The sequence below is a fragment of the Lycorma delicatula genome, chromosome 6 (genome assembly GCF_047948215.1).
Source record: "Lycorma delicatula isolate Av1 chromosome 6, ASM4794821v1, whole genome shotgun sequence".
In the NCBI taxonomy this organism is placed as follows: Eukaryota; Metazoa; Arthropoda; class Insecta; order Hemiptera; family Fulgoridae; genus Lycorma; species Lycorma delicatula.
In genome coordinates this window covers 7,337,809-7,352,821 of record NC_134460.1, presented here as the reverse complement: position 1 = coordinate 7,352,821, position 15,013 = coordinate 7,337,809, and the positions used below count along the sequence as shown (strand labels likewise).

General features: G+C 29.7%; 1 protein-coding gene across 2 annotated transcripts in view; it reads left to right on the top strand.

Moving 5' to 3' along the window:
- Positions 1 to 3,397: 3,397 nt before the first annotated feature.
- LOC142326448 (superkiller complex protein 3-like) overlaps positions 3,398 to 15,013 on the top strand; it is a 31,640-nt gene continuing 20,024 nt past the window's right edge. For both annotated transcript variants that reach the window (XM_075368966.1, XM_075368967.1), the window contains exons 1-4: positions 3,398 to 3,536; positions 9,450 to 9,763; positions 11,037 to 11,210; positions 14,395 to 14,546. In XM_075368966.1, coding sequence (XP_075225081.1) covers positions 9,488 to 9,763; positions 11,037 to 11,210; positions 14,395 to 14,546 — 602 coding nt within the window. In that variant the 5' untranslated portion in view covers positions 3,398 to 3,536; positions 9,450 to 9,487. The remainder of the gene's footprint in view (positions 3,537 to 9,449; positions 9,764 to 11,036; positions 11,211 to 14,394; positions 14,547 to 15,013) is intronic.

Sequence of the window (15,013 nt, the reverse complement as noted above, 5' to 3'; positions counted from 1 at the left end):
AAAGGAAATAAAATTGAAGAAATACTGAATAGGAAAACTTTTAAAAAAGTAACAAATTTTTAGGGATAAGAAAACCTAAAAGAAATCAGGATACATTTGGACAGAAGAAAGAAACAAAATGAGATAATGATCAAATTGTAAACGAAAATAAAACAGCAGAAGAAGAAGATGAAATCAAAAGTTACATTTCTCAGAGTAATAGTTGGTTAAGTTTGCTAAAAAATAAAAATAAAATAGTAAGTTAATATAATGTCACTGACTTTTTTGTTAAACATGAAAAGTACTTAATTTTTAAACGGACAGTAGTCATGACTCATATTATGTGTTACTTTTTTTGAGGCATTAAAATATGGAATTGCTAAATATTAGAACATTTCTTTCTAAAAATCAGCCTAAATCTTTTGTTTTACATGTAGAAAACTTATTTTTCTTTTCATTAAGCATGAGATTTGTTACTGAAACAAATTGAGAATTTTTTCTACAATTTGTGTAAATATAAAAATCAAATAAAAGGAAACATATTACAGATACTTAGATGTTGTAGCTACATTTTGCCTTTTTTATAAACAAGAAATTTGCTATAAAATTCTTTATACACATTTTATTTTGATTTACTTTTAATTTCAAAAGGTGAATAATCTGCTAAATTTTATCAAGGATCTTTCATAAGAATAAGTTTTTTGATTCCTCCTACGTGTGAGAAGTAAGATTTTGTTGCCTCATTTCTTCTTCATCTTTATATAATTGGACGACCCCAGATACTTAAGAAAAAATTTCATATAGTTGCCACAAAAATCAGTAAATGTGTTGATGAATATTCCTTATTATTCATTTTTCTACTTAAGTGTATTCTTTTATTTGTAGGATAAACTTGAGGCTTTTTGTGGTATTCTCAGATTCCCTACATTGTTTCCTTGGTTACCCAGATTTCTTTTTCCTGTTATCGTGGTAGTGCAGTAGTAGTCTGCAGCTTTATGCTTGTGTTCCCGTTTTTCCATGTTGTTATAAACCAAACTTGATTTATTTGGAGTACGCTTTAATTGATGTTAAGAAACTGATTCCCATAAAATTTTTATTTAATGCATGGTTTTTTACTTGGTTAACCATGTTAAAATGGGCACTGTTAACTGTGGCCATACAGGAAATGTGGTCACATCCACATAGTAATTGTATGACTTGTTGTTATTAATCCATTCTCACTGTTGAATGTTCAACCCTCACAAATTTTAAAATTATAAAAATATCAAATAAATTTACAACATTTTTAAAAATTATATAGGGAATTTCAAAGCAGCATTCTTGTTTTTGTTTCAAAATTTTAATTTAAAAATTTTACCTTGTATTTTTTATGTAATTAAAAAAGTCCATAACATTATATGGAATTTTCAACAAAAACTCATTTGGAAGTTTCAATTGACCGATTCTGAGATTTATAAGCGATATATATATTTTTAATAATCATTGTTTATTTCCTAAGGAAATCATATTATTTTGGGATATGTTTTAGCTTTCATTGTTTCATTTATGATGTATTTCTTATCTAAAAACTGAAAAAAGAAATTGTTTTTATGAAAATTTTTTGTAGACATTGCAAAATTTTGATGATTGATCGTAACTTATGTGGCAGCAAGGTTACTGCAAAATATGGTAGAATTGGTAGCACTTATGGTAAAACTTAGGGCTGTATCAGCAGAACTGGTGCATTAAATATTAGTAGAGTATCAGTTATTTGTTCATTACATTCAATTATTTTCAGTAGATGGAAGCAAATGAAAAAAGTTAATAAGCAAGTATTCATATTTATGAAAATTATGATTTAAAATTTTTACAATATGCTCTTGAAGAGCATTATCTCACATGGACAAATGTCTAATTAATAATAGATAAATACCTAATCTAAGCAGTAGTTAGATCTGAATGTATTGCTTATCACTAACTGTTAATGTGCCGTTGTTACTGTTATTTTAAAATAAGTAAGCAACAGTGGAATCTATGTTATTCATCAGGAATCAGAACCAAGCTCGTGACTGATATAATAGATAGTAACAGAATTGGCTTAAAAAAAAAAAAAATATGATACAGCCTACAGGCAATGAAGATCCATATTTATTTTTTTTTAAACTATTCTATCATAATACAGCATAGTGTAACAATATTATACACTATATAATAGCAGTTTTGGGAAATAATAGCAAAATATAAAAAAAAGAACATTCCTGTAACTAGACATAAAATGGATCAAACTAAACAAGTTGTGCATTTATAGATATTTCAGTTTATTTTTAAAAAGGTTTTAGTTTAGTTATTAGAGTTAATAAGCCATATTTAAAAAAAAATTTTTTTGTGCTTTTTATGTTAACATAAAGTCAAAAGCAGTATAGATGTGGCTTATTATGATGACAGGTATAAGGGAATTAAGATAATTTTGTTGAAATGAAATTGCTTAAGACCGTTAAAAGTGATTATGGGATAAATTAAGTCCAGTCTCAAGATATCTGTTATTATTAATATTTTATTTTTTTGCTACACAAATACAGTGAGAATTATTTAGCTTGAAACTCACAGAAATAGCAAAGTACTGTGACTATTTCAGGGAGAGTAATATTCCAGTAATTAGAACTCTAACTCTAAGGGGTTCTGGGCGGGCAATTGCTTGTGATAAGTTATTTTATTTCTTGGGTTCTGATGGTTAACCTATGGGCAAATAAGATCTTCCTGTACTTAGGTTGTTTTTTTATCTAATCCATCTTTTTTTTATCTACCCCTTATAAAGGTTGAGAATCACTGCAATAGACCATTATAAAGTTATAAATGTATTTTGCTATAATTCCGCGAATGCAACTATTAACAATACTAGAATTTTATTCAATAATTACAGCCTTTCAAAATTTTAATTTAGCATAACATAATTTTGTGTCCTTATATTAGTCATTAATGACATTGTATTTTAAAAAGATGTAATTTAGCAAACAAATCTTTTTTATGTAATGCATACTTTTTAATTGTAAAATATACATTATCTGCTGTTATCTAAAGAAAAATTCAGGAGATTCAAAAGGCTTATTTGATATGTCTCAAATTAAAAAAGTTAAAACTATAAAAATATAAGTCTATCGACAGTAGTATTGTCAAGAATCTGCATAGGAATTGTATCTTCGACACAGTTGTTTTTTTTATTCTATCCTGTAGCTTTAAGCATTAAATGAAATGAAAAAGATTTCTTGTACACGATAACTTAAAAATTTTGAATGTTGTTGACAAGACCGTTTTTCACCAAAAAATAGATTTATATTGATTTATTCTTTGTACATTAACAGGTATTACTAAAGACAGCAGTTCTTGGCATGCTCAGTGTATGCTTAGCAAAGCTCATCTGAAATTACTTTGTTATTATGATGCTGAAATATGTGCTAAATGCTAAGAAGTATAATCCAGATCCAAAATTTAAGAGTATTATTGACACGCTATTAGCTGAAGCTCAAGTGCATTCAAGAGATGAAAAAAAATGGAATCAGAGTATTGACATCTGTAAACAAGTATGTAGTATTAATTAAGATTTTATTTTGGTTGCTACATATACCATATATAAAAATAGTTAAATTTTATCTTAGATGATTTCAAACTTTTTACTTGAAGCTAGAGCGTTTTACCACATTTTTGCACTCCCTAAGATTTGGCCTTGTTTCTTAAATTTATTAATAATCAAATGCTTTAGAACAAAGGGTAGAAGATGAAATAGATAGATGTAAAAGATCTGTTGTTAATTAATTTATAAATAAACTTGTTTTGTAGGTTTTACTCTTGTTTTGTTTTAAATACTGATGTTTATGGATATCTTTTTATTAACACTTTCTTGAAATAGGTAGTCTTTAAATTACCACTTTTGCTGCTAAGCCTGCAGATCTGCAGGAAAGCATGAATATGAATCCTTCCCACTTTTTCTACTCCATTTCTGTAGTCTTTGATATTTCTCATTGCATTAATTATGGAGAGATGCAGGGCAGGTTATTTTGAATGATTTTATATATTACAATATAGTACTTGGAGAGGTCTATGTTTTATTGCAGTGCAGTCTGATCATGGGGGGGGGGGGGAGGGTTTGGTTATAAGTATTTTTTCTTAGTTTTTTTCTCAGTCAGATGAAAGTTTTTCTTCAGTTTATTTTAAAATAATCTAGGAGTTAAATTTATGATTTTTTTTTGGTTAAGTCTTGTAACTTGATAGCTTTTTATAATTAAAAAGCTGGTATAAGCTTTTTATACCATCTGATGTAAGTAAAAATAAAGGTCCTTTGGTACATACATAACATTTGTATCTGCATTTGTTTATTTTGAATGCTTTCTTGAAATAGGTAGTCTTAAAATTAACACTTTTGCTATTAAGCCTGTAGATCTACAGGAAATATAAATTCTTTCCGCTTTTTCTACTGCAAATCTGCAGTTTTTGATTTTTCTCATTACATTGATTATGGAGGGATACAGGCCATGTTGTTTTGAATGATTTTATGTTACAATCATTTGGAGAGGTCTGTTTTTTATTACAATGCATATTTTTACTTAGTTGTACTATTATTAGGTTATTGTACATTCTCATCCATTTGACCAGAGAATAGTCGTCTACATTTTTTGTTAGGTAGGACCTGCTTATGTAAGGTTCTACCTTTTTCTATCCACTGCAATGAGGTTTTGCAGTGACCTGGCAAAACTCCAGGACCTTACATCAACGGAGGAGCATGATCAGTATCTAACATAAATTTAATTATTTATTTTTGTAGACAGAATTATGTTTACAGAATACTTAAGAAGCAGTAGTAAAAAAAATAGTGCGTATTTAAATAAAAATATGATTTGATTAAAATTAGAAATTTGTTTAAAATTGATTTGTTTAAATTTTATGTCGTTATATTACATAATAAAAAATACTCACTGAAACAGTAAAAACTTCTCCAACAATAGTTCAAGTTTTCTTTTGAAACAAGACGGTAATTTTAAAAGAGCACCAGGTTCCTGCACCCACACATTTTACCCACTTTAAAACAAGTGCTTTCGCCATCCATCCTTTTTCTTGGCACCTGTCAGTGACATAGCAACAAGTCATTTTACACTCTTTGGAAAGTTTTTTCTTTAATTGCAATAAATGATAGAAATTTTTGCCAACTACAAGTATCATCAACATGATTGTACATTGCTGTTTTACATAACCACTAGTACTGTTTTACAAAGTAAAACTGCAAACAGTGTTATCACTGACAGAGTTAATTGTTGAATCTGCTGCCGTGTGGAAGTAAACTGATGTTTGATTGGCATTTGCTATCTCTCCCATTAGAAAGCTATTTTCTTGTCATAGCTGAATTAAATAACTCTAAAAGGTCAATAATTTTTCCTGAAAGGTATTTGACAAACATTGACATGCAGATGTATGTTTTGTTATTTATAGTTCATACCTATACGTAAAACAATTTAACTATCCTAGACTTGCTTTAAAATTCAGTATTTGAAGTTTCCTCACAATTTGTGCGGCTTTTAATCGGGTCATCTATTGAAACAGCAAATCCTTGCTCGCATATATCTTGAATGTAAGAAAACTACTGCTCTTCTACTTGAGGGAAGTTCCAAATTCAGTCAGATAATACTAAAGTAGTACTGTAAAAAGATACTGCTTCTCTTTTTCTTTCTCCGATTTCTTATACATGATTCTGGAATATCATAGTTACAGCCTGCTGCACAATTACAGACATCCTCAGCTAAGCGAATAACTAATTTTTCGCCTACTGTAAATAATTTAAAATTTTTTATAAAATTCATTTTTACTAGTTTGCTTAAAGTTTACTAATTGAAAAAATTTAGTATAACTGAATATATAATCTTCCTTCATTCAACTAAAACAAAATGAATACTGTTACAAGTTTATCTGAAATGACTTGTGTTTTATATAAAATTACAAGATGATTAATAATAACATATGTTATAATAACTGAAAATGCAGAGATAAACAAAATGCTTATGACAAAAGTTTGTTTATAAACAGGCAATTATGATATAGTCTACATAACAGATGTGACTCAGCATTAATGATGTGAAATCAAAAGTAATTAGAATATATGCTACAATTTGTTTTGGTTACTACCATATATTGTGTATTATATTACAATACGTAGTACAGTAGTAAATACAAATATTGGACCCTCATTTGGAAATCCAGCTTGTCACATGCACCCATAAATTTCATGTTCCTTTTTAAGAAAAAAGGTGTGTGTTTTACATGAGTCAATACAATATACAGTTTTATGCATTGTACATGAACTACACCAAACTTTGGTTTTCTTGGTTATAGACGTGAAAATATTCTCACAAAAAATTAAATTTGTGTTCTTACTTTAACTACATAACACAAAAAACTTTATTGGCAAAGGAGGATATATGCACTAAACATTACATAAGAGTTTAAGTTAAATTCATGTATTTTTTTGTCATAATTGATGACAGCATTAAATATAATGAGTTGTATGTATGCAGCTTTGACAATATCTTTTATTTCTATATGTAGTGTAGAAACTTTTTAAGTTACTGTTGATTTGTTCCAAATTATAAGAACAGAGCGTAAAAATAGTTGTTTATTTTTAAATCTCTTTCATAAGTAAATAGTACAATTTTAATTTAGTTAAAATTGCATACATGTAATTGTAGCATTAAAATTGCAATATATTGAAATTTGGATGATGTCTTAAATCATGTAACTACCATGCCTTACTAAAATCAACAGATAACTTTTAAATATGTAAACAACATCCACAGAAACACAGATTTTGCAAAGATGATTTTGCTATGAATGGTTTCTAACAGTGGGTGGGGTATAAACATGTCATTATGAAGACAATAGCTTTGTACGCATGAATGCATGATGATTAATTTACTGCAGGTTCTGATATGTTATTGCTGAGGAGTCTGTTGAGTTATACAGTTAACACACCAGCATTGTACTTTAATATGTAGTGTGATGTTAAAAATTCACTATGAAGGCATGTCCTGTGGTTTCATTTAGTTGTGTGATTTATAGTTACTGTGTCAAGTGTGTTGTGTTAGTGAATAAATATGCCAAGGAAGTAAATGATCCGGATAGCTTCTGTTATCGTATGTGGGGAATTTGACTTTAAAAAACAATGATGAAATTTGACTCCACTTGTTAAAAAAATGTTATGAACTATACTTTGGCTTTAAATTTGGGGTTCAGGATAGGAACTGGGTCCCTTACACCTGCTGTTTGATCTGTGTGAAATGTCTGATAGACTTTGCAAGGCGCAATTGTCACATGAGTTTTGCCATATTGATGAATGTGTGGTGTCAGAACACAAGATCATTTGTCAGATTTCTGTATTACAAAGATAAAAGAAATAAGTAATAATTCCAAACACAGTGCAGTACCAGAATTTGCCATCTGGTAAAAGGCTTATGGTTGGTACTGTCTCCAAGGCCATTATCATATCCTCCTCCAATACATGTAACTTTAGAAGATGAATTGGAATACAAGGTAGCCACTAAAGTTTGTTATGAGGAGTATGATAATCCTACTTTTGAAACAGAGTCGAAAAATCTTATCTGATAACTCAAACTGAATTAAATAACTTTTTTCAGGAGAAACAAGCAGAGCTTTTGTGATCTAGGCTGAAAAGCTGAAATCTTCTCCATACTGACACTGAAGTTTGTTTCTTTCATAATTGTCAGGAAGATTTATATTCTGAAGAAAATAATTTAGTGTATTTTAACAATATTAGGGTTGATATAGATGCACTTCATCATGAACATAGCTGGAGAATGGAAACTGTTCATTGATTGTTTGAAAACTAGTTTAAAGGATGTCCTTTAATACAGTGGCAACAAACTTTCTTCTGATCCAATATCTTATGCGACTAACTTGAAAAAAAAGTATGACAGTATGATAATCCTGTTAGAAATAAATCAGTAAACAATTACCATTAGACTAGATGTTGTAATTTAAAAGTTGCATTTAATGGGTTTCCATCTCTGCTACTAAATTTTTTTGCTTTTTTTGTGATTGGGACACCAGGGACAAAACAAATCATTTTATCAGAAAGAAATGGGCGAAAGGTGAAGCACTTATGCCTGGACAGAACAATGTTGTTTGTACATTCCCCACTAGTTAACTTAAGAAATAATTCTTATACCTCAACTACATGTAAAGTTTGGGCTTTTCAAAACCTTATTTAAGGCAATGGGGAAAAATGTTCTGGGTTTCATTATTTGAAAGAAAAAGTTAAAATCAAGTAATACATTTTTGAAAGGAAAAAGAAAAGGAAGAACTGATAAGGTAAATTGAAAAGTCAGCATGGATGTCATTTAGTTGTAAAAAAAATTTTATAAAATCATAAATCCCCCAACTACTGTGACATTATGGGTGTATTTATTACAGTAAATTAACAAAATTAAAACATGTATGGGTTATAATAAAAATTCATTTTTTGGATTCACACCTGGATTTCTTTCTGGACAATCTCGATGGCATCAGTGATGAGCTTTGATAATATCTTCACCATCAAATCTCAGTCATGGCAAACAGGTACCAGTGACAGTGGAGTGAAATAATGCTTGCAGAGTATTGTTTGACGTTAAAGAGCGATGTTCCATAATATGGCAATTTTCATGAATTTTATCGTTGATTTTCATCGTCAGTTCATCAGTCACAAGGCTAGGCCGACCAGTGTTGTCAAATTTAGACTAGGCACAGGGTCCGCGCTTCTGCGGTCTCAGTTAGTTAGTTTGAGGAAATCATGTTAGGTTGACCGTGATGTCTGTTTGAGGCCTACGTGAAGGCAAAATTTGATTTGTGTTTTACTAATGTAAATGTCTGCGGAGGCATTTACATCGGTGGCATCCCAACTGAGGCCTGGTTGATGACTGTGAGATGTAATCAGTTAGAGGGACCTCTGGTAAAGCCCCTCGGGGCTAGGAACAGAGAGGTGGTGTGGCGACCGGAAACATCACAAGTTGGATGTCTTCCCCTACAGGGCTATGATGAGGCTAGACTGAAAGATGTCATTGCCAAGGTACTGAAGATGAACTCTGGTAAAGCCCATAAGGGCAAAGTACAGAGGGGGTGGTGAGGTGACCGAAACCATCACATAGAAGGTGTCTTCTCCTGTGTGGTGAGTTGCAGACTGATATCTCATCTTAAGCTATCATAGTAAATATATTGTTGAACAAAATTACATTTTCCAGAACTGAAAGATATTAATTTGTATTTTATGGCGTACAAAAATTTAATGAAGATTTTTATTAAACGTAAACAAATTACTCTATTTATTTATCAAGTTCTGAAATATTAACAGGGAGCAACACAATTACTTTTTGATTGTAACTTTAATTTTACTATTGGGTAGAAATTGTTGGCAAGTTTATAATTCTAATTTATTGTTATGATTTTAAACGTTACAGTTGTTAATAGAAGACAGAAATAATGCAATGGCTTTGGAATGTATGTGCAGAGCTCATATACATTTAGAAAAGTGGGATATAGCAAAAACTTGTTAGCAAAACTGGAAACTATGTATACCAGTAGTGATAATGAGGTTACTGCTATATTACTTCGAGTTCAATTAGCTGAGCTAGCCGATAAGGCTATGCCACCTCTTGATATACTTTTTGGTATTACTGTTAAACATCCTGACTCACCAGATGCTTGGTATCATCTAGGTATGCGTTGTTTAGAAGAAGATGAGATTCAACAATGCATTAATGCATTATTTAAGGTACTTTATTGTTTATTCATGTTTATATTAAAGATAAATATACTTTTTCCATTTTGTTTATTGAAATTTATTGTTTTATATAGTGTGCAAACCTTGATTTAGTTTAGTGTATTATTATAACGAGTGTTTTGAAGAGGATCCAATTTTTTGAATGTGGATTTATAATTTATCCAAGAGTAAATTGTATATTACACTATTTGTCTCCATTACTGTACTCAGGTTATTGTATGCGAAAGATGAAATAACTTTGTGATACACCATTGTCATTTCAATATCCATTCTTTGTTGTGTATCAGTTATGTTGTTTGCCATGAATTAGATTGCAGAAATTTATCCAATTTATCAGTTGAAATTTCATTAGTTTGTAATTTGCAAGAGATGAACATTATCATGTTTCTATATAAATGTTTGGAGAGCAGAAGTGTATGTAACCAAAAGATACTAGGTGATATCACTTTTAACAACTGAAATATCTGATTATTCAAAAGAGTGATAAACTCATCCGTAAGAAATATTTCTAGAAAATTTTTTAGAAAGTTATCTATATTAACATTTTAATTAGATTATTTGCAACAGTGAAACATAATGTGACAGCATTCATAATAGGTCAATGCAACAGCATAATGCTGTCTTCACTGCTGTCAAATTGGAACTCCTTTAGCCCCATTTTCGGGTTGGAGAACAACCAGAGATCACAAAATTCCATGTCTAATAAGTAAGGGGTCTGGTGATCTTAGGAGTTCCATACTTGACCAAGAAATCCTGGATTACATATGAAGAAAGGGCTGTAATTATCATGATGCAGAACCTCTAGGTAGTATGTTTGTTGGAAATTTGGCCTTATGGTGGGTATTCATATCCACAACTTCATAAAAAATATAATAAAAATAAAAAATATAACTGGTCAGCATTACTTTCACTTAGCTCTTCATTTGTTTTGTTTGCATTGGTGTTGAGGATGATGGTGACTTTCTTTCTTTCTTCTATTCAAATGAAAACAGTTTTGGCTTAAATTTCATAACCGCTGCGCATGCTCAAATCATTCATTAAAATCATGTAATTAGTTCTACAGAACTATCATTAATGCCGATGTCATTTGCAATTTCTTAGTCGGTCGAAAATTTTCCTTATCAAATTAAATATTTTGTAAATGAAATGTGGATTTTGGTCTGATGACAGCCAGCCACTGTGCTGGTATATTTATTTGATTACTTAGGATGTTTTTTTAACTAGTAGATATTTAATATGTTTATGGTTTGTTCTACTTTTATAGGCTGGAAAATTAGCACCTTACTGGTATAAAGTTTACTTAGAACTGGGTAATTATTATGTTACTCATGATTTAGTAAAAGCTAGATGTTGTTACAAAAAAGCTTTGTATCTTAATAAACGGTCTTCTGAAGTGGCAATGGCTCTTAGTGATATATACAGGATTCAGGGAGAGACAGTAAGTATTTTAAATTAATATTTATGTCTTGTGTGCTTGAAAATTATTATTTTAAATTGTTAAAAGAATGCTCATGAAAAGAAAATGTAAGAGTGATCTAACTTTTTGACATCAAATTAAGACACCTTTCTGCTTATGTTTATAACAACATATGAACTCATGTTTTCCTACTGTTACTTGTAAAAACTGAAACTGTTGCTCATTTCCTTTTTTCAATAATTTATAATGCGATTGAGATATCTTTTTATTGTAATATCTATTTTTTCAAATGTAATAATTACAAAAATATTTTAACACAGTTAGTTGCTTATTCCAATCACAAATTTTTTTAGTATTATTGATTATTATGTATATTGTTTTGTGATGTGTAATTTTGTTGTAGAAGTGATGAAAGTATATTTGTAACAACTGACTTCACACATTACTAAGAGATTGTGGTTATTAAAATGTACATCATACTTTGTTAAAGTGTTGTTTTTATCGATTGTTTGACGTATTACATTTGATTCAAAACACTAGTGTTTTGAATCTGAACATTACATGTCCATTGTATATTATATTACTATCCAGACAGTAACATAATATTGGCTAGCCAAACCACACACATACACACTCCTTCTTATTTAACATATTTATAATTTTAACTTTTAATTAATATTTTTATTATTTGACAACATATTTTTATATATGGAATTTTTAACTTTAATTTTAACTTTTGATTTTGATTTTAAATCTTAAATATAAAAGGAATAAAAATTTTAATTCCATTTTGATTTGAATTGATTTTAAAGTTTATATCCAAAATTTTAACAAATTTTGTGTTATTGTATTTATCAAGATTTTATTTTGTTAATATTGTGTATTTATGGTATGTAATTTTACGTGAACAATCATAAGTTTGGATCAACTTAAGATGCGAGAAAATTGTGAAAGTACTCTTGTGTAAGGTAATTGTCATCCTATCTAATTTAATCTTATTCTGTACTTGGTGGATCAAGTTATTTATTTATATATATATGTGTATTACTGAAATTAATCTTTTCAAAATTAATATTATTCCTCTGTGCTGTTAAATTATATTAAACAAACCACCTAGTATAGAATATTAAGATACTTTCATGGGATCCCGCATCCTTAGTCACGATTGAAATAATTCTGTTATTGCATAATAAATATATTATTATTGCTGTTATTTATTAAACAACAATAATAAATGTTATTCTACACCAGGTGGTTTATTTAATAGTATTTATATATATATATATATATATATTAAATAAGAATCCTTTCAAATTCATTATAAATTATTATAATGTTCAGATTTTGAGCATTAATACACTAACTTTTTGCTCTGTCAAGGAGCTCTTTCTATATTGCATGCGAGTTGAAATAAGTCAATGAATGATTTAAAAAAGATAACTTATTATTTTTTATTCTGAATATTCTGATAATATATTATTTGTGAATTTTATCATAGATATAATTTTTTTTTACCTATGTAAGTGAATTAATTTAATACAAAAAAGTTTTTGTATAAAATAATGATTTTAACTCTGTAAATTCTCTATTGTAAAATAATAATTATTATGATATTGGATAATGCTATTTTTTTAATGTAGAATAAGATTATTTATCCAAATCAATTATATTAATTACTTATATAATGATTTTACTTTTAATTACGTATTATGTTACTTATTTAGGTTTTAATGGTCATAAATATTATTTGCTGTATTCTTAAAATGATATTTCTGAAAAGAATGATTTCTGAAAGTTATGATGGTTCTATTATTTTATTGACTTATAAGTCAATATTTTATATTTTTTTTTTTTTTAATTAAAAGAGACGATCAGAAAGCAAGTTACACCCCTTCTATGAAACAAACACATATTTATAAGACAATTTTTTTTTTATTGAACAAAAAACTACACATTTTCATCTATTTTTCGACATAATCACAAAGTTTTTCTGAACACTTTTCATACCCTGTGACAAGTTTTTCAGTTTCACTCTCATAAAAATTTCGTCCAATTTCCTTCAACCATTTAACTACCGCTTCCTTCAGTTCATCATTAGCGAAGCGCTCCCCTCCCAGGTCTCGCTTGAGAGGACCAAACAGGTGGTAGTCACAGGGTGCTAGGTCAGGGCTGTAAGGCGGATGAGACTACACTTCCCACTTGAATTTTTGCAGTAACTCCTTTGTCACATGAGCTGAATGAGGAGTAGTGTTGTCGCAAAGAAAAACGATACCATTGCTCAGTCTTCCAGGTCTTCGATCTTTAATGGCTTTACGCAATTTTTTTAAAGTCTTCACGTTAAGATTCAGCATTGATTATTGTTCCTCGGGGCATAAATTCACTGTAAATAACTCCCTCGGAATTGAAAAAGATGTCAGCATAACCTTTTGAGCAAATCTTAGTATCTCCGTTCATGTGATGCTCGTTTAGTCTCAGGACTGTAATGAAGCACCCAGCTGTCATCCCCTGTGATGATTTGTTTCAAAAACTGTGGACCAGTCCTGGAATAACGTTGAAGAAAAAGAAAGAGCAGATGCAAAATGTTTATGTTTGTGGTTGTCAGTCAACAGATTTGGCACCCATCGTGCACCCACCGTGCTTGGTTTCTTACGGTAACCAAGCTGATCGTGAATAATCACAATCAAACTACCAAACTGATGTTAAGTTCACTTGCAATTTCTCTAATTTTAATATGCCAGTCACTCAAGATCATTTCATTCACATGTTCCGTGTTACCCGTTGTGTTTGCTGTTGAAGGACGCCAGCACGCAGTCTGTCATTCACATTTGTTTTTCCGTTTCTGAACATTTGGCACCATTTTGTGATCATGGGATGTGACATTGCAGTCCCACCATATACCTCAAAAACTTGGCGATGAATTTCACAATTGTAATTTTTTGCCTACAAAAATCGGACTGCTGAATGCCCTTCTAATCTGGACAAAACCCCTAAAGGACATCCTATATTTGACAATGACACTACGCATGTACTGAGTACAGAATTGCTGCTGGGGGAGCTTAAAGACAACAGCACAACCAGTGCTGCCACTGTAAGACATTAATATATCCTTTTCAGTTCAAGAACACAGTAAGGGTGTAACTTATTTTTTGATCCACCTCTCATATTAATGGATTTATTGATGTTTTTTATTTTATTTTCTTTGCAGGCTTTAAATATTGAATTATTAACTGCTGTTACAAAAACAACACAAAGCAAATGGGCGTGGTTACAATTAAGTATTCAACATTTTGAACTTCAAGATGTTGGTGCTGCTGTGAAATCCCTTCTAGCTGCTATTCGTATTGATGTGGAAGACTCGTATGTTTATGTTCTTTTAGTTTTATAGATAAGAGATAACTATGTTTTTTTAAAACTATTATGTTTAACAGAATTTGCTGAATTATTAATTTGTCAGTACTTAGTTTTTCTGTTGAAATGCATACATTCTGTTAGGTCATGAAAATTTGATATTTCTTTATTAAAAAATACAGTTATGTGGTGAATGATGTTTATTAATATCAGAAAATGTTTCATAAGTAAATAAGTGACTATCATGTATGGCTGATAGACGTAATATATTTATTTTTCAATACAAATATTATGCAGCATCAACAATTGTTATATTCATTAGTCAGTAATAAATGCCAGCATCATGCAGTGCAACTGTATTCACTGTTGTTTAATATTCGTTATCTGTAGAAAATAATTTATTAAACTTTGCTTTGGCTTTGGCATTTATCCTTATTTCTCAAGTTCATTTTTCAGGATTCTCTATTCCTTAAAAT